The sequence below is a fragment of the Symphalangus syndactylus genome, chromosome 2 (genome assembly GCF_028878055.3).
Source record: "Symphalangus syndactylus isolate Jambi chromosome 2, NHGRI_mSymSyn1-v2.1_pri, whole genome shotgun sequence".
In the NCBI taxonomy this organism is placed as follows: domain Eukaryota; kingdom Metazoa; phylum Chordata; class Mammalia; order Primates; family Hylobatidae; genus Symphalangus; species Symphalangus syndactylus.
In genome coordinates, this window is record NC_072424.2 from 143,826,127 (window position 1) to 143,846,058 (window position 19,932).

At 39.7% G+C, this 19,932-nt stretch overlaps 1 protein-coding gene across 5 annotated transcripts; it reads right to left on the bottom strand.

Moving 5' to 3' along the window:
• Positions 1 to 1,651: 1,651 nt before the first annotated feature.
• Positions 1,652 to 19,861, bottom strand: MPC1 (mitochondrial pyruvate carrier 1). 5 transcript variants are annotated; one of them, XM_055269466.2, is made up of 5 exons: positions 19,647 to 19,836; positions 17,942 to 17,945; positions 3,525 to 3,621; positions 2,707 to 2,839; positions 1,652 to 2,186 (listed from the first exon to the last, which is right to left on the bottom strand). In XM_055269466.2, the coding sequence occupies exons 1-5, from the start codon at positions 19,715 to 19,717 to the stop codon at positions 2,162 to 2,164; spliced, it is 330 nt and encodes a 109-aa protein (XP_055125441.1). In that variant the 5' UTR covers positions 19,718 to 19,836; the 3' UTR covers positions 1,652 to 2,161. The 5 variants fall into 5 exon arrangements, with proteins under 5 accessions (XP_055125441.1, XP_055125451.1, XP_055125456.1 ...); XM_055269476.2 differs by lacking the exons at positions 17,942 to 17,945; positions 19,647 to 19,836 and adding an exon at positions 6,964 to 6,983; XM_055269481.2 differs by lacking the exons at positions 17,942 to 17,945; positions 19,647 to 19,836 and adding an exon at positions 5,493 to 5,512.
• Between the last annotated feature and the right edge of the window lie 71 nt (positions 19,862 to 19,932).

Sequence of the window (19,932 nt, forward strand, 5' to 3'; positions counted from 1 at the left end):
TGCTCCTGGTCCCTGGTGCTCTGCTGGCTTCCACCTGGGCTGACCGACAAGGCCATGCCTTCAGGGAGCTGGCCAATCTCTGAAATGGAGGTGTGGAGAATCTCCTTGCTTCTTACCCAGCACTAAAGGCTAGCAGGTTGGGAGTTTTTCCAAGGTGATGAAGAGAAAGACCCCAAACCAAAAATCCTTGACAGTGGCTGACTCTACAGGGAAAGGCCAAGGGTGGAGGAGACCTATGAGGGATTCAGTTGCTGCACTCTATGCCCTGTGTCTCTGTAGAGTTAGAATGTCTCGGAAGTATTATTACTTGTATGATAAAGTAGAACAAGTGGTTTTAATTTAACCAATCTACAGCTCTTCATGCCAGTTTTTTCCACCATGCTCAGCTGTACTTAACTGTGGAAGCTGAGCCTGATGGAGCTGTGGTGTGGCAGGGTTCCTGCAGTGTCTGTCCTGCCATGGTCCCAGCTGCAGTGTGGCAGGAGCAGCGTCCCCAGACAGGTGTGTGCCCTGGCCCTGCCAAATACAGGTGTTTCACAGCTTCACAACCTGTTCCCTCCTCTATAAATAAATGACCAGCCTGCTCCACAGTGCTGTGCGAGGCCCAAATAGAACACATATGACAATGCTTTGTGAACTGTATAGCACCTTAAAAAGAAAATAAAAGTGACAGAATATGAAGCAGGGTGCAGTGGCTCATGCCTGTAATCCCAGCCCTTTGGGAAGCAGGCAGATCACTTGAGGCCAGGAGTTCGGGACCATCCTGGCCAACATGGCGAAACCCCGCCTCTACTAAAAATACAAAAATTAGTCGGGTGTGGTGGCGCATGCCTGTAATCCCAGCTACTTGGGAGGCTGAGGCAGAAGAATCACTTGAATCCAGGAGGTGGAGGTTGCAGTGAACTGTGATTGCACCACTGCACTCCAGCCTGGGCCACAGAGTGAGACCCTGTCTCAAAAAAAAAAAAAAAAAGTGACAGAATATGGTATGGACCCTTGAGGGAGTCTGCGCCTCACAGACTTCCCCTCTGCTCATCACGGGCTTCTCTGCTGCCCTCATCTGCTACCACATAGAGAATGGGAAACTGTAATCAGACTCAAGTTGCATTTTTTTTTAAAAACCCTAACTTAACTGTATAATGTGAAATAAGAAGTCAGGACTATGCTCTTAGGATATTTTCAGTCATTTGGTCAGACCTCTCCGGAGCATCTCCTAGTTAACGGCTCCATCCCTCCCCTGAAAGTTGATTCCTCCATCCGAGCACCTAGTACTGTGCTGGACCACGGGATCAGCCCATTCCTGTGAGACTGCAATCTCAACAGCTTTCTCTGGAAAGCAGCACAATTCTTAGATCACCACAGGAATCGCCTCTGCAACTTTTTACAAAGAGGGAAAGAGAAGCCCAGAACACTCAAGTGACTGGCCTGAGTCTCAGCGCTTCTATTAATAACACTTGCCCATAAGAGAAAGAATGCGTTCTGCGTAGCTGGACTGTCCATGCTTTCCAGAAAACACTGGCCTTCCAGCTCTGCATTTCCTCCAGCCATCTTCATAGTTTTCAAGGAGTTCCATTTTCACCTATAATTGTCTTTTCAGATATATTGTTCTGCAGTTTCCTAGGGAATGCAGCAAGATATTTAATCATACTCATTTAACAAATATTTAAATCATTTATTGCCATTAAGTTACAGCATCTCAATATACACACTGCATGGAAATACACAGATAACATTTTCAAACAGTGGGAACAAGATTTTAAGTACGTAGCCAGCTGTTGGTTGTCTTGTGGTCATTAAAGACAATGTTAAGAATTAGGAGTACTTAAGTGCTAGTAGTTACAAATTTTGTTCTCTTCAGTTTTTCATTAAGTAAATTCTAATAGATAATATACATATTCCTGCAGATAAAACCATCATCAGAAATTATTAAATTAATTGCATATTTTGAGCTACTCTTTATGGAAAGAAGTAAAATATTTAATACTTGTAAGGCAGCAGAGAGTTGGTTTAGAAACTCTCAGCTATTTCTATAAAAATAGAATGGTTAGTAAAAATAGCATTCAGTGTATTTTCCTTAGTGAGGCTATTTATAATGAAATCTGTGACTCAGCAGCAGCTGGCAATGCTGTCCCTTCAAGACCTTGTTCTTCATTTTCCATTGTTATGCAGATGCCTTTTTAGTCATCCTAGAAAGAAACAAAAAGAAAAATTCAATGAGAAACAAAATTTCAATGCCAATCGCAAGGGCTTTGGATGGCTTTAAAAAGACACCTTTACATAACATTTATTTCAACTTACAACTTGTAAAAACAGTAATATAGGTTGGGTATCCCTCATCTGAAATGCTTAGGCCCAGACATGTTTCAGACTTTTTCAGATTTTGGAATAACTGGATTATACCAGTTGAGCATCCCTAAACTGAAAGTCCAAAATCCAAAATGCGCCAATGAGCACTTCCTTTGAGTGTCATGTTGGCACTCTAAAGGTTTCATATTTTGGAGCATTTCAGATTTTTGGATTTGGGATGCTCAGCCTGTATCCTAGTTCATGTTAACTTTCGTGTTTTAGTAAGTTGTTTCCCCAACTGCTAAAGCACATCTATACACACTCCAGTCCCACAGTACTCCCTCAGAAAAGATTTTAGTTTCATTCTCCCCAATTCCTCAAATGCCTGAAAAGAAAGTAACTAAATTGAAATCTGCTTACTCATGTTTGATAAGCCGCCCTCCCTGGATGAGCTGGGCTACTTCATTTGTTGCATGGCATGCAAACAGGAGCCAGTTCCGAGGCTGTACCTTGTAGGCAAATCTCATGAATGTCAAAGAATAGCAACAGAGGGCTGCCAAAAATAGCAGAGCAAAGTCAATCAATAACTTAGAAAACTGAGAGGGTTGATAGGACCACAGAGATGAACAGTTCCATTGCCTTGATCAAAAAAGAACCTCTTCTGCGAAAGCCTTTGACAGAAAAGTTATTACTTAAATGCCTGTATGAATAGGAAGCTCATAAAAAAATTTACTGTACTGCTATGCGTTTTTGTTAATTATTTAAACATTTAAGGAACATATTTCAGAGCAAGAGTAGGCTGAAATTTGTTTTAGCCACTTTTTTTGTCTCCTGGAGTTGCTTATAATACATTCATTATCTGAAAGAATTGTTATTTATTCCCTCCACAATAGTTTTATGTTCAAATATCAGGGTTTCAAGTAAGTTTAATGACACTTTCCCCCAAAAAAGTTCATGATATAAATCATTAGAGTGACTATTAGAATGATTCAGATAACACAGTCTTCAGTTAGGTGTGCTAAATCTGAAAGGCAAATAAGATGTTACTACTTCCTAGATAAATATTTCTAATTAATCTTGTTTCTTACTCACATAGAGAAGTAACACTCTTCCATGCCATCACATTCTGTATGTGACTTTCTAATAGTGACTGTAACATCTAGTGCTACAATCTTGAAATGCAAGCAGGAGCTCTACTATGTTGAAAGTCCCCCGATTATCCAAATCTGCATTCTTACCGAATGTCATCCGCCCACTGATAATCTCTGGAGACTTTTTCATGTCATTGATGGCAGCAATGGGAAGACCCCAGTTGGCTACTGGGCCCCAGAAATGCTACAAAAAATGAGAGGAAAAGAATGAAGAGAGGAAAAAGTTAAGATAGAACTATAAACAGCTGAAATTTCCCTTACTTTAAATAATCATGTGAAACTCGTGAAAACAAATCTTCGTTTCCATCTTGCAGGTTTACTGGGTTAACTGATGGTTAACATTTAGGTATTGGATTGTCCAAGTGTTCCTGTAGGAATCAGCAGGTCTTACAGCTGAGCCCAGAGCTAGAAAGGGTTTGGCAGCTTCCCAAGGTCCCTAGTGGTTTCCATACTACAACCAAGTCGTCTCTGATTGTCCCATTTAGAAAATTTAAAAATAAAAATAAGATTCACTTCTTACACAACTCATTGTTGCTATAATTCAAACCCTGTTAGAACTATTCTCCATAATTTTTATGTTTAAATCTATCCACACTCCTTTTCCCAAATTTTTATTAAGATATTTGTTAATAATTCTTAAAATGCAGACCCTAAATTGGGTACTTTTCTGAAGAAAGAAACTTAATAAGGGAATAAATTGTTTTTCAGCTTATATGAGCTATTCTAAGATAAAAGAACTTGGAAATCAATACCCAGGACCCCAGACACTAAGAAATTAAGATTGGAAAGTACTTTTGACATAATAGCAAAAACTTATATTAATATTAAAGAAATAAACCAATAGTTTTTCATTCTACAACTACACTCATCCAAGGATACCAAAGTGAAGTCGTCTGTGTTTGACAGCAGCCACAATCAGTTTAATTTTAGATGCTGAAATAAAATAAGGCTTGTGGCTTTTGTTCATTAAAAATGAAAAATTGTTTCATTAATTTAGAATTTGGAAATAATATTTTCAAATCTGAAAGAAACCACATCTTGTTGGCTAAACACCCCTTTTAGTTATCCTAACACTAAAGAGTAAAAACAGTCTTTGCTTGACTTCTGCCTATCATAATGTTTAGGTTAAATTCAGACTGCTAAATATATTTCTAGACTTTGCTTCTATTATTGACGAGGGGTTAAAATCCAAAGATTCCCTAAAAAGTGGTAAACCAAGGGAAATATAAGAAAAATAAATGGGAATTGGATTTGGCATAATAGAATATTTTAAAATGTTTATTTAACATGAAAGCCACAAGGTCATTTAAATAACTATAAAAGGTCAAAGTTCCCATATAGCCATCACGATAAGTATTTCAGGGTTTAACATGTGAGTTATAAACTCTGTAAATTAGGCACAGTTGGTTTAAAGAATCTTGAGATTCTGGGCTGGCTAATTAGTCCTCTTGCATTCAGACTGCATATTATCTAAGATACTCACTACTGCAACTTTCACTTAATTTCTTACATTTAGACGAGGTGACTAGTGGCTCTCAAATTGGACAGCAAGGCTTTAGAGGAAATATTTCTTTGAAAATGACAAGTTGGGTCAGGTGCAGTGGCTCACGCCTGTAATCCCAGCACTTTGGGAGGCTGAGGTGGGTGGATCACGAGGTCAGGAGTTCAAGACTAGCCTGGCCAACATGGTAAAACCCTGTCTCTACTAAAAATACAAAAATTAGCCAGGTGTGGTGGCAGGTGACTGTAATCCCAGCTACTTGGGAGGCTGAGGCAGAGAATTGCTTGAACCCAGGAGGTGAAGGTTGCAGTGAGCCAAGACTGCACCACTGCACTCCAGCCTGGGTGACACAGCGAGACTCTGTCTCACAAAAAAAAAAAAAAAAAGAAAATGACAAGTTGGAGAGAAGTGCACTCCTGCAGAATTCTATTAACAATGACCCTTAATTTCTTACATTTAGATGAGATATGGCCAGTTTTCTTTTTTCCTTATTCCCCAGACTTTTGTAAGGGAGAGTATCTATCTCTCCCTTACCTACTTACTTCTTTTCTTACCCATCCTGTTATTGGGTGTCACTTCATTTTTCAACTCTCTATTATTCCATAGTGATCTTCCTTTTCCTCCTTTTTTGACCAGGCCTTCCTCCACTTGGTCTATTTTCATCTCCTTTTCCGTTTACTCTCTTGCCACTCCTCTGCACTGTATGGTGGTGTTGCTGTCTACGTTATCATGCATGAACCCAGGGCTACAACAGAGCCTGAAGAGTTATTCTAAGGGGCATATAAACCACAGCTTCTCTACCACCGGTTGTGAATGTGTCTTCTTTCATAGGTGGGGCTAAAGCAGAAATGGACAATGGAATAAATCTAAACCTAAAGTAGCCTTGGGAGATTCCTGGCTAAGTGATGGTATTAAAAGTTTAAGTGTGGGCCAGGCGTGGTGGCTGACACCTGCAATCCCAGTACTTTGGGAGGCCGAGGCAGGCGGATCATGAGGTCAGGAGTTCAAGAACAGCCTGACCAACATGGTGAAACCCTGTCTCTACTAAAAATACAAAAATTAGCTGGGTGTGGTGGCTCACACCTGTAATCCTAGCTACTCGGGAGGTTGAGGCAGGAGAATCGCTTGAACCCATGAAACAGAGGTTGTAGTGAGCCAAGATCATGCCACTGTACTCTAGCCTGGGCAACAGAGCAAGACTCCATCTCAAAAAATAAAAATAAAAAAAATAAAAAGTTTAAGTGTGATGAGTGTTAGGTTATAGGAAACAAGAGTTCTGCAAGTTAAGAACTACACATACACTTATGACTGTAAGTGTTGAGCTATACTGAAAATATATTTCTTAAGAATACAAAAGGTAAAAATCATTTTAACACTAGTTTACTAAAATACCTAACCTGAGAAAGTTTATAATGCATCTTTTCTATCTAGTACAATATTCTAGTTCTCTCTTCCCTTTTTTAGAATACAATTGATTTATGCTCTGTCAGGTATTCAGCAGTCAATTTTGAGAAAAATAAGGAACTTTATTAAAATTCAAAAAGAAATTAACATATGTTGGATTAAATGGAAAACATTTTACTTCATTATAATTCTTAATTGTGCTGAAAAGAAAGTTCCAACAGAATTATACAACACACCATCTCCTGTGTGAAAATCAAGCCATGGAAATGAACTCCACCCTACAGGAAAAAATCATCCCACCCTTCTTTTCCTGCTTTCTCTTTTTCTTTCTCTATTTCCTTTCATCGGTTGCCAGGCTCCACTGTGACTATTATCAATGAAGTAATTATATGCTTGTTTCTAAAAACAGGAGTAGGGAGCAGCCCCAGGAGCATGGCTCTGACAGAGCTCGTGTCTAGGCTCCCCAGGACAGGCCAAGGTGCAGTAGGCAACCTTCACAACCTGCCAGCCATGGCGGCTAGAGAGGCTCTCACAAGCAAAGGATGCTAAGTCTGTTATCCGTAACTCTCTTAATGCAGAAAGTCTGCAAAAGCCTGAAATGGATGGAAATAATTTTCTTACCGTACTATTTTGTGAAGAGTCACCGAAGTTCAGACAGGAGAGACATGGAAAAAAGAAGAAAAAAAAATCAAATGATTTTGGTCTTATTAGGTTACTGCAACCTCACATCTGTATTCAAATTTCAGTAACAGGACTACAATGTTAACAGTGTACATTCTTTTATTATTTTTAAAAGATCAAGTAATATTATTTCTAATAAGAACTTTGACTTAATGAAATTAGATCTTAATTTTATGGAAAATAAGTGCAATCCTTAGAGCAGAACTGTCCAATAGAAATATAATGCAAGGCACAAATACAAGCCACGTATGTAATTTAAAACTTCTAGAAGCCACATTAAGAAAACTAAAAAGAAGGCCGGGCACAGTGGCTTATGCCTGTAATCCCAGCACTTTGGGAGGCTAAGGCAGGAGGACTGCTTGAGGCCAGGAGTTCACTATTAATCTTGGCAACACAGTGAGACCCCATCTATACACAAATACATTTTAAAAATTAGCTGGGCATGGGTGGTTTGTGCCTCCAGAGGATTGTTTGAGCCCAGGAGTTCAAGTCTGCAGTGAGGTAAGATCACACCACTGTACTCCAGCCTGGGCAACAGAGCAAGACCCTGTCTGGAAAAAAAAAGGAAAAAAAAAAAAGAAAAGAAAGGTGGAAAAGTAAAAAGAAACCACAGAAATTACTTGTATTAACAGTTAATTCATATGTATGCAAAAAAATTTTAATTTCAAAATGTAATCAATAAAAACTATTCATTAGACCTTTTACATGCTTTTTCATACAATTATTTGGACTCTAGTGTGTATTTTACACTTACGGCACATCTCAGCTTGAACTAGTCACATTTCAAGTGATCAGTAGCCACCTGTGGCTAGTGGCTCTCAAATTGGACAGCACAGTTTTTGAGGAAATATTTCCTTAAAAGTGGTAAGTTGCAGAGAAGCATACTGCTGCAGAATTCTATTAACAATGAAACTTTCCCTTCTGCTCACTAACACATTGCACCAGAATGTGAACCCCTGGAGGGATGTATTTTTGTTACTACTGGACTACTTAAAGTAGTGCCTGGCATTTAAACTGGAATTTAAAAAATATTTGTTGAATGAATGAATGAATAGTAAAAATGTCAATGCTGTTTTCCAGAATGTTAAATTTAAAAATACACCAAAAACTTATATTGAGTTACTTTTATTTCTGAAATAACAATTTCTCTTGCCAGGTTATACCTAAGCTCTTCTCTTAGGGCAAAATCTCAAAGTTGAGCTACTGAAAGAGTTATTGAAATATAATAATAAAATTGAGCAGTACGGCAGGGGGAAAAATGAAATAATGAAATCCTTTATAAACACACTCAAGTCCAAAGAATTCTACTAGTTGTTTTGTTTTAGAGAGCACAGAGATTATAATTTGTAACATGAAAATAATTGTTGATGGTGCTAATAATACAGTAGTCCCCGTTATCCTCAGGGGATGCATTCTAAGACCTCCAGTGGATGCCTGAAACCGGGGATAATACCAAACCCTATATGTACTATGTTTTTCTCCTATACATACATACCTATGATAATGTTTAATTTATAAATTAGGCAGAGTAAGAGATTGACAACAATTACTAATAATAAAATAGAATAATTATGACAATAAACTGATATAAAAATTTTGAGAATGTGGTTACTCTCTCTTTCACAATACTGTAATATTTTTTTGGACCACAACTGGCCTTGAGTGCCTAAAACCATAGAAGGAGAAACTGCAGATGAGGGGGTACTACTATGTGCTTCAGATAGGTTATATTATGAAATATATATCATTCATATAATTATATATACAAATATAATTATCCAAATTATATTTCACAGCAAGTACAAACTGACCACAATGCTTTATAGCAGAGAGATTGATAACTTTACCAGATCACACAGCATAATCTAGTTAGAACAGTCAGTCACCTACGGCATTGCTCTCCTTCAAATACCTTTGTCAGTATCTGAACACTGGCCCTTTAGGTAACTATGAATAACCAAGGGCACATTTTTTTCCCTATAAAAATATTTTAAAGGATGTAGCACTTATAATGTGAAGTTTCAACTTGGACATAACTTAGTTTTTCCTTTAAGACTCTCTCCTTAAATCATACAACAGCTTGATTATATCCTATTTTACAACAGATTACAAATGTATGAGAATAAGGGAGATTACAAACGTATGAGAATAAGGGAGAATTACAATGTATGAGAATAAGGATTAGTATAGATTACAAATGTATGAGAATAAGGGAGAATTAACTTCTGCCTTCATACCCTGCTCAATTCAAAAGTCCTACATGAATATAATCACATTAATTACTGTAAAACAATCTGAGAGTAAAGTCAGTTTAAATATGTCTGTTAAATACAAAACACTACAACTCAACATCCCTCAATTCTAAGTCAGGGTTTTCTAGAATGCATGAATCAACGACTCAATCAAAATATCTGAAAAGCATATTTGTCCAGAACCAAATTAGAAAAAAAATGCTTCCAAATATGTGTTATTACCTGTTTCAAAAAAAAAGGGAGATAAATTTATAAGCCACATAGAAACTGCAATTTGGGGACAGTAATGCAAAACCATTTAGAAAATATTCTTGATTTTCTCTTTATTTGGTATGCTGCCTTTATTTTCAGTAAAAAAGCAAACAAACACAAAGCTCGTAGACTTTCTTATGATTTCAAATTCTCATGGAGGAGAAACTGTATTTCCAGTTAAAAATTAAGTATTCTGTTTTTTAAAAAAATAAACTTTATTTTCAGAGAAGTTTTAGGTTCACAGTAAAACTGAATCAAAGTACAGAAAACTTCCATATACACCCAGTCCCGAAACATGCACGCACTCTCCCATTATCTACATCCCCCGCCCATGCTGTATTTATCACAATCACGAAACTTACATTGACACAGGATTGTTACCCAAACTCCATATCTACATTAAGGTTCACTGTTAGTGCTGTACATCCTGTGGGTTTGGATGAACATATAATGCCATGCATCCATCATTATAGTGTCTTACAGTAGTTTCACTCTCTAAAAATCCTCTGTGCTCCACCTAAACCCTTGGAACCACTGATCTTTTGACTATCTCCGTAATTTTGCCTTTTCCAGAAAGTTGAGTAGTTGGAATCAGGTAGTATGCAGCCTTTTCAGACTGGCTTCTTTCATTCAGTAACATGAATTTAAGTTTCCCTCATGTCTTTTCATGGTTTCATAGCTCACTTTTTAGTGCTGAATAATATTCCATTGTCTGGATGTACCACAATTTACTTTGCCATTCACCTACCAAAGGACATCTTATTTGCTTCCAAGTTTTGGCAGTTATGAATAAAACCTCTATAAAAATCCACATGCAGGTTTTTGTGTGGACCTAAGTGTTCAACTCCTAGGGGTAAATACCAAAGAATGTGTAAGAAACTGCCAAACTGTTTTCCAAAGTGGCTGTATGATTTTGCATTCCCACCAGCAATGAATGAGAGTCCCTGTTGATTCACATCCTAATCGGCATTTGCTTTTATTGGCATTCTGCCTTTTGGCCTTTCTAATAGATGTTTAGTGGTATCTCGTTTTAATTTGCATTTCCCTGATGACATATGATGTAGAACAGTGGTGTCCAATTTTTGGCAGAGCTTCTTTTCACATGCTTATTTGCCATCTGAACACGGTGAGGTATCTGTTTAGGTCTTCGGCCCATTTTTAATTGAGTTCCTTTCTTATTGTTGAGTTTTGTTTTTGTGGGTTTTGTTGGCTTGTTTTTTTGAGAGGGAGTCTTGCTCTGTTGCTCAGGATGGAGTGCAGTGGCATGATCTTGGCTGACTGCAACCTCCACCTCCCAGATTCAAGTGATTCTCCTGCCTCAGCCTCCCAAGTAGCTGGGATTACAGGCACCCATCACCACACCTGGCTAATTTCTGTATTTTAGTAGAGAATTAGGTAGAGGTTTCACCATGTTGGCCAGGCTGGTCTCAAACTCTTGACCTCAAGTGATCTGCCTGCCTTGGCTTCCCAAAGTGCTGAAATTATAGGCGTGAGCCACCACACCTGGCCTTATTGTTAAGTTTTAAGAGTTCTTTGTATATTTTGGAAAAGGCCTTTATCAGTTATGTCCTCTGCAAATATTTTCTCCTATATTCTCTTTTCATTCTCTTGACAGCATCTTTCACAGGGCAAAACTTTAATTTTTATGAAGTCCAGCTTATCAATTATTTCTGGGATCATGTCTTTGGTCTTGTATCAGAAAAACTCATCACCAAACTCAAGGTAATTTAGATTTTCTCCTAAATTATCTGCTAGGAGTTTTATAGTTTGTGATTTACATTTAGGTCTGTGATCCTTTTTGAGTGAATTTTTGTAAATAGTATAAGGTCTGTGTCTACATTCGTGTTTTTTTTTTTTTTTTTTTGCAATTGCACGTCCAGTTGTCCAGCACTATTTGTTGAACAGACTGTCTTTACTACATTGTTTTGCCTTTGCTCCTTTGTCAAAATTTAGTTGACTTTGTTTATGTAGGTCTACTTCTGGGCACTTTATTCTGTTCCATTGATTGATCTGTCTATTCCTTTGCCAATACCACGCTGTCTGGATTACTGTGGCTCTATAGTAAGTTTTAAAGTTAGGTAATGTCAGTCCTCCAACTTTGTTCTTCTCCTCCAATACTGTGTTGGCTATTTTTGGGTTTACTGCCCTCTCCATTTAAACTCCAAAATCTGTGCGTTGATGTCCACAGAATAACGTGCTGGGACTTTAACTTTCACCTATTCACTTAAAAAAAGTACTTTGTGGCTTATCTTTGGCATATTCAAAGTACCAGCATCACTAGTCTTGTACTTTGGGGCCATCATTAAATAAAATAAGGGTTACTTGAACAGAAGCACTGCAATACCACAACAATGGCTAAGTGACTAGGTGGGATGACTAAGTGACTAACAAGTAGGTAGCATCTACAGCATACAGATGGTGGACAAAGGGATGGTTCATGTTTCAAGAAGGACAAAGTGGGATGGCCTGAGATTTCATCACGCTACTCAGAATGACGCAAAATTTACAGTTTATGAATTGGTTGTTCCTGGAACTTTCCACTTAATATTTTCAGACCTTAGTTTGGCCACAAGTAACTGAAACTGCAGAAAGCAAACTGTGGATAAGGGGGTGGAGAGCTACTGTATTTCCTTTCTTCTGCTTATTTTCATTCTAATTTGCTTTTTTTTTTTTTTTTAGTTTTGAAAGGTGGAGGCTTAGATGATTGATTTTAGAACCTTCTTGTTTTCTAATATATGCATCCAATGCTATAAAAATTCTCTCTAATCACTGCTTTAACTGTATCCCACAAATTCTGATAAGTTGTGTTTGCACTTTTATTTAGTTCAAAATATTAAAAAATTTATCTTGAGATTTCTTCTTTGACCCAGAGTTATTTAGAAGTGTGCTGTTTAATCTCCAAGTATCGGGGATTTTCCAGCTTTCTGTTAGTGACTTCTAGTTTAATTCCAAAGCACACACCATATGATTTCTAGTCTTTTAAATTGGTTAAGGTGTGTTCTATCTGCAAGAATATAATTTATCTTGGTGAGTGTTCCATGTGAGCTTGAGAAGAATGTATATTCTGCTGCTGTTACATGTAGCAGTCTACTGATGTTCACCGTATCCAGTTGATTCATTGTTTTGTTGAGTTAAATTATGTCGGTACTGACTTTCTGCCTGCTGGGTCTATTTATGATGGAGGGGTGAAATCTCCAATTATATTAGTGGATTCATCTATTTTTTCTTGCAATTCTATCAGTTTTTGCCTCATGTGTTTTAATGCTCTAATGGTACATACACATTAAAGACTGTTACCTGTATTAAGTCTCTCCAGAGAGACAGAACTAATAGAAGATGTATAGCTATAGATACATATACACGTACCTGTGTGTGTGTATATATATATATATATATATATAATTTTTAATGGAAATTGGCTTATGCTGTTATAGAAGTAATAAGTCTCATAAGCTGGAGAATCAGTAAAGCCAGTGCTGTAACTCAGTCTGAGTCCAGAGGCCTGAGAACTAGGGGAGCTGATGGTGTAACTCAGTCCGAGGCTAAAGGCCCTGAGAACCTGAAGGGCCACTGGTGTAAATCCTAGAGTCCAAAAGCCCAAGAACCTGGTGTTCTGATGTCTGATGGCAGAAGAAAATGGATGTCCAAACTCCAGAAGAGAGAGCAAATTGTCTCTTCTCTACCTTTCTGTTCTACTGGGGCCCTCAACAGATTAAATGATGCCCACTTACATGCGTGAGGGCACATCTTCTTTACTCAGTCTACTGATTCAAATGCCAATCTCTTCCAGAAACACCTGCATAAACATGCCCAGAAATAATGTTTTACCATCTATCTGGGTGTCTGTTAACCCAGTAAAGTTGACACCTAAAATTAACCATTGCATATGTCTTTTTGGAGAATTGATCCCATTATCATATGTAATGTCTCTCTTTATCCCTGGTAATTTTCCTTGCTCTGAAGTATGCTCCATCTATAGCTACCAACGCCTTTTCTTGATTAATGGTACACCTATCTCTACCTATTTACTTTTAATCTAGATGTGTATTTACATTTAAAGTGGGTTTCTTGTAGACAATGTATATTGAGTCTTACTTTTTGATCCACTTGTACAATATGTCTTTTAATTGGTACTTTTAGTCTACTGATACTCAAAGTGATTATTGGTATAGTTGTATTACTATTTACCATATTTGTTACTGTTTTCTATTTGTTGTCCTTGTTCTTTGTTCTTTTTTTGCCTTCCATTCTTTTTCTGCCTTTTATGGTTTTAAACGAGCATTTTATATGATTCCATTTTCTCTCCTTTCCTGGCATATCAGTTACAATTATTGTTATTATTATTATTTATTCTTTTTTTTTTTGAGACAGTCTCGCTCTGTTAGCCAGGCTGGAGTGCAGTGGCAGACCCATGCCGGTGCCCAGGCCACCCTGGAAGCTGTTACTGCTGTCCACTCGGGAGACAATCAAGGAGCTGACGCGGGCACTAGGCCTGCTCATGTAGGAGCAGCTGCTGAAGGCCCGGGGGCCAGAGGTGAACACCTCGTAGGGCTGCTAGGTCACCCTGATGGACATGGTGGAGGCAGAAGTGGAGGCAGGCAGGCTGAACCAGGAGGAGATTTGAAAAGGAGGAGAGGAGCTGTTTTTAGGTCAGTTTCTAATTTTTCCAAAATTACGGTAATGTTAGCTTTCTCTGAAAGTACTGAGAGCAATTTAGGTAATTTATAACTTACTTATGTGGTACTAAAAGGATCCAACTGACAGCCTAGCATAGTATATTTCTAACATTATTCAAAGTAAAACGGGACAAAATTTTGAGATATTTTAGATCATAATTCTACAGTTTGCTGAAATTTATTCTTACCAAATTTTGTCTAGTTTTCTAGTTCAAATTAAAATGAGGGAGGGTTTTAACAATTAGAATTTGTGATATTCAGCTATATTTAGCAAGCCAAAAGTCAGCTGAATGACAGTAAAGACCTCTGTGACTGGACTATCCAGATATTAAGAGATTCTTATGGCCAGTCCTGCTTGAACATTTACAGCTTCATTCAATTTCTGAAAGTCAATTATATGGCAGAGAAGTGCTCAAAGAGTCCAAGGACCGGGTGTGAAAAGCAGTTTGGCAGAGAAAAGGGAGACATATGCAGGAAAACACGGAGCACAAAAATATCTAAAACCTTCTTTTCAAAACCATTTCTATGCATTACTATTTCCCTTTAAATCCCAAGTTGACATTTCTGTTTTAGCTTCACAAGTTTGGTATCCAGAGGTTCTGAAGTTATCTGTTTGGTTCAGATATCAGCTTTCTCATGTGGCAAATGAAGCACTGGAATTTCTAAGGCCTGTTCCAACTCTAATATTCCACAAGTTTGGGAAAGATTCACTTTCATTTTACTGCATCTTCTCACCTGGGTAGTAAGTATAATTCTGAAAGCTTTCCTGGAGACTCAGAAGTTAAAATTAATTTAGAATACCTCATCAACTTGAGAATATTCAATGCAAACATCCCACTAACTTCAGATTCATAAGCATGCTAAGTGATTAACTGATTTTAAAGCACTCTATGATCTAGGTTCTTCTTAAGAAAACATCCTCTGCACACATATACAAATACGTGTGTGTGTGTGTGTGTGTGTGTGTGTGTGTATCCATTCACCTTTACTGTAATATACAAACTTGAGAAGAGGAATAAGTCTCTAGAATAAAGCTGCACAGACCTTGATTGAGTTAATCATTAAAATATATGTCCTACCTCAAAACTTTTTTGCTCATTCTAATTTATTCTTCTTAACCAGAAATCCAGGAAGGAGAATGAGAGAAGAGGAAAAGCAAAGAAGAGCTCTCTTTTTCTATTCTGTCAATAAGAAAGGTGAGGGAATAGTTTCTTAAGAAAAAGGTATTGGAATAGAGACCCAGGAAGTTCTTGATTCAAGACCCTAATCAAGGTAAGTAAGAAGAGATAGAAGAAAGTACCAAAAAGAGAGTACCAGAAATCTTGGGGATTAAACATGCAATATTAGTTACAATAAAAAATAAATTGAACATTTACTTTTGTCAAGCGCTATACTATGTCATTAAACAGCTACCAAAGCACAAAAGCTAAACAATTTGCCCAAGCTCACAAAGCTGGAAAGCAAGAGCTGGGCTTCAAACCCATCATTCAAACTCATCACCTAGGTTGAACAGTACTATTATCACAATTAACAGTTGTCAATAATTATTTAACATTATTTAATACCGAGATCCTATTTAAGTGTTCTGTTATCCCAGTAATGCCTTTTCCAGCTGTTTTTTCACACCAGGCCCAGTCAAACTCCACACATTGCCTTTGGTTCTTAGGTGTCCTAAGTGAGAGCCTGTTTCATAACCTCTTTCAGTGAAAAAAAAAATCATTTAAAATACATGTGGATGGGCTGGGCACAGTGGTTCATGCCTATAATCCCAGAGCTTTGGGAGGCCAAGATGGGAGGACTGCTTGACGCTGGGAGTTCAAGAAAAGGCTGGGCAACATAGCAAGGTCCCATCTCTAAGAAAAAACAAAAAACTAGCCAGGTATAATTGTGCGCACCTGTAGCCCTAGCTACTTGGGAGGCTGAGGCAGGAGGCTCACTCAAGCCCAGGAGTGGGAGGTTACAGTGAGCTATGATCATGCCATTGCACTCCAGTCTGGGTGACAGAGTAATGCCCTGTCTCTAAATAAATAAATACACTTGGAAATTCAGTTTAGTAAGAATGTTCAACTTGATTCATAAAACATGATTGAAATAAATTTATAATCTGTATAAAATATGATTTTAAATTTATGCTGAAAAACTCAATTATGTTATTAATTTTTAAAATTCTAGAACAGCTTTAGTTGAGAAAACCTCTAGACCCCTTCAGTAGGCTACAAAAAGAATGCAGAGGACGCAAAGTATGTACAACAGGCAACTGATGAAGTAAAAAGAGGAAGGGATAGAACCTTGTTTCTAATTAGAAGAAAAGAGATACAGTGACGTTTTCTGCTTTATATTTTATTCTCCTTTGCTAAAGAAAAGCCGGGCTGTAAGAGAAAAGCTTGGAAGAACAAATAGGAAGTACTTTCCTCTGATACGTTCTAGGAAGAAAGGTTTCTCTTTCTAGGGGAGGAGACACTAAAATAAAAAGCTTCTGGTCAGAGTTTTGATACCTGACCTCAAACTGGCCCTCGATCACTGTTTGGCAGACCTAGCATGAATTCCCACTGCTGCCAAGAATGGCAGGGAAAACAGGTCAGCTGAATGTTTCACATCACGTGTTCACCTTTCAAAAATAATTTCAGTTCAAGATCATACAGCTTTATAGCTCACACAAGATTTTAACTTTCTAAATAACTGTAAACTTTAAAAAAATGTTTTCGCATGCAAAAACAGAAGGATATAATAAAATGTAGAGTGATTTGGAGTTTCCAAGTATTTTCACATCCCTTATCCAATTTAATTTTCTTGATAACCCAAAAAGAGCATTATCATTAAACCCACTTGATGGACAAATAAAGTCTGCTGGGATCAACTTGCTGGGGATCCTGGACTGTGAGTCATTCTTCTGAATCTTAGTCTGGTGCTCTACCAGGCAACACTGTTCTGAGTAATGCAATTCTCTTCTTTTCCTTATTTAGTCAAAGTGTAATTGAATTAAATACTGGAGGAAGTATAAAAACTTAAAGCTACATAAAGTTAATTTTAGAAAAAAAGGTTAGATGATATACTCTAGTATCCTATCAAAAAGCCTGGCTCTTGGAAACCCATTTAGTAGAAGAAAATATAACACTTAGAAAAGCAGAACTCTCCTCCTTGAAAATATATTTAACAAATTCTTCCTATGTAATAAAACTGTTAGGGCTGGGTGTGGTGGCTCACACCTGTTAACTCCAGCACTTTGGGAGGCCGAGGTGGGCGGATCACCTGAAGTCGGGAGTTCGAGACCAGCCTGACCAACATGGAGAAACCCCGTCTCTACTAAAAATACAAAATTAGCTGGGCGTGGTGGCGCATGCTTGTAATCCCAGCTACTTGGGAAGCTAAGGTAGAAAAATCACTTGAACCCAGGGGGTGGAGGTTTGGATGAGCCAAAATAGTGCCAGTGCACTCCAGCCCAGGCAACGAGAGCGAAACTCTGTCTCAAAAAAAAAAAAAAGAAAAGAAAACTGTTAAGCAATTATCAGCATAATTTTTATATAGCTAGGGGTCATAACTGTATTTTAAATTTTACCATACAATGTTAACCTTAGCTGTACCTATTAGGAAGGCTCATTATCCAATACATTAGTAAAAAGCTAAAGTAATATTCAAAGCTGTAAAGAAACTTAACAGCAAGGATTAAGAGCATATCCTCAGATTGCTACTTTGTTCACGTTTTTACTACCATTAATCTGGTAAATTGCTGTGCTCCACAGTACTAAACATCCATCTTAATTAATCATAGTTCTATTTAAGCATAGAAATGTCTTTTTTTGAAAGTCAGAAGTGAAGCTTCTCTTTACAAGTTTACCATATGGCAGACTGAATTATTTTTCCTATCCTACTGCTCTATAAAAGTAGAAGTAAAAAGTATTTCCAATAAAATTCAGGATTTAAAACTTTTTTATTGCTAAAATCAAGTTGCCTTCATACTATCCCTTTTGTGTGGTTATAACAGGATTTATTCCTCCTCAGCTTTCATCTCTTTACCTCTTGACCACACTATTAACTACTGAAAAAAAAAACGCAGCTGTACACTTACCTAGATTTTAAAATCATACACCGAAAAACTAACTAAAATTATACTCCTAAATAACCTAAAACTGCTTCAAAGTTATATTCAATATTTTGAAATAAAAGCAAGCGCCTCAAGATTAGAGGTGCAAATAAATTACAGAAAGTGTATTTTCAGGCTTTCCAACCGCGAATGCTCTTTGTTTCTAACTGGAAAGGAGGAGTTAACAGAAAATAGAACAAGAAGAAAAAGTATGTCCTTAGAGACACATCACTTTACTTTGGTTGACAGAATTTCGTATATAAAAACATCTTGAATTGTACTTCCTCCCAAGCTTAAAGTCCTTATCATGAGAAAACCGAAAGGCGAACCCAAGGCCAGCACATTTTATTTCCGCTGTCCCAGAAGCGCGCTGGGAGCACCCGAAGCTCCGCTCCAACAGCGCCGCGCCGCGCTCTCAGCAGCGCCTCCCGCTGGCGTCTCCCCACCCCACGTCCAGGTCGCGGCCTCTGGCACACCTGGACGGCCGCAGGTGACCGGCGACCCACTCCGAGGATCTGGTAGAAACCGGCCAGGAAATCACTCCCGCCCGGAGGAGCGAGCCACTGTCACCTGGCCTGGAGGGACGTTCCCACTGCCAACCATGGGAGAGGAACGAGCCTCTGTCACCCCTGACGGGTCACCCTGCCCTGAGGGGCGCCCACTGTCACCCCTGCCGGGAGAGGCGTCCCCATGGTCAGCCTGTCCTGAGGGGCGCCCACTGTCACTTCCGTGGGGACCTCCCGGTCCCCACTGCCACTCTGGCCGGGAAGAACGTCCACTGTTATGCCTACCAGGAGAGGCGTCCCCATGGTCACCCTGGCCAGGAGGGACGCCCACCGTCACCCACTCCCCGAAGGGGACTCAATGTCACCCCTGCCTTGAGGGGTGCCCACTGTCACCCTGCCAGGAGAGGATACTCGCTGTCACTCCCGCCCTGAGGGGCGCCCACTGTCACCCTGCCAGCAGAGGACACCCACTGTCACCCCTGCCTTGAGGGGCGCCCACTGTCACCCCCGCCCTGAGGGGCGCTCACTGTCACCCCCGCCCTGAGGGGCGCCCACTGTCACCCCCGCCCTGAGGGGCGCCCACTGTCACCCTGCCGGGAGAGGACACCCACTGTCACCCCCGCCCTGAGGGGCGCCCACTGTCACCGGCTCTCTACGCCGTCCGCTTCGGGGTGTGGCGGTCCGGGAGGGGTCTGGGTGGGGCCCCCCTGACAAGCGCACCCTCTCGCCTGGGCCCGGGCCCACCCGCTGCCCGGGGCCACCGCGTCCTCGCGGCCGCCCTCGTCGCAGACTGCACGGGTCGCAGCCTCCCGGGCGCCCCTCCGGGTTGCGGGGTCCGACCTGCGGCGCTCGTCACCTCATGAGGTAGTCCCGGAAATCCTTGCTTCGGACATAGTCCGCCGCTTTCCGCACCAGCGCGCCAGCCATGGCTGTGCCGACACCAGACCCCGAGTGGTCCCTGCCTCTGCTGCCGCTTCCCAGAGCCAATGACACCCAGGCCAACCCCCCGCGGCCGACTGCGAGGTAGCCCGAAGGCAGGCCTCACGACACCCGGCCACGCCTTACGGCCGCGCCGCACCGCCCGGCTCTCGGCCAATGACAGGGCGCAGGGCCGGAGATGGTGGCGCGGACTGGCTGGCTCG

Excerpts from the sequence above, each read along its gene's own strand:
- MPC1 (XM_055269466.2), bottom strand. The coding sequence starts at position 19,717 with ATGGCTGGCGCGCTGGTGCGGAAAGCGGCGGACTATGTCCGAAGCAAG. Across the intron at positions 2,840-3,524 it reads CAGTGGGCGGATGACATTCG|CCCTCTGTTGCTATTCTTTG; the intron begins GTAAGAATGCAG and ends TATTTTTGGCAG. Across the intron at positions 2,187-2,706 it reads GGGCGGCTTATCAAACATGA|GATGACTAAAAAGGCATCTG; the intron begins GTAAGCAGATTT and ends GTTTCTTTCTAG.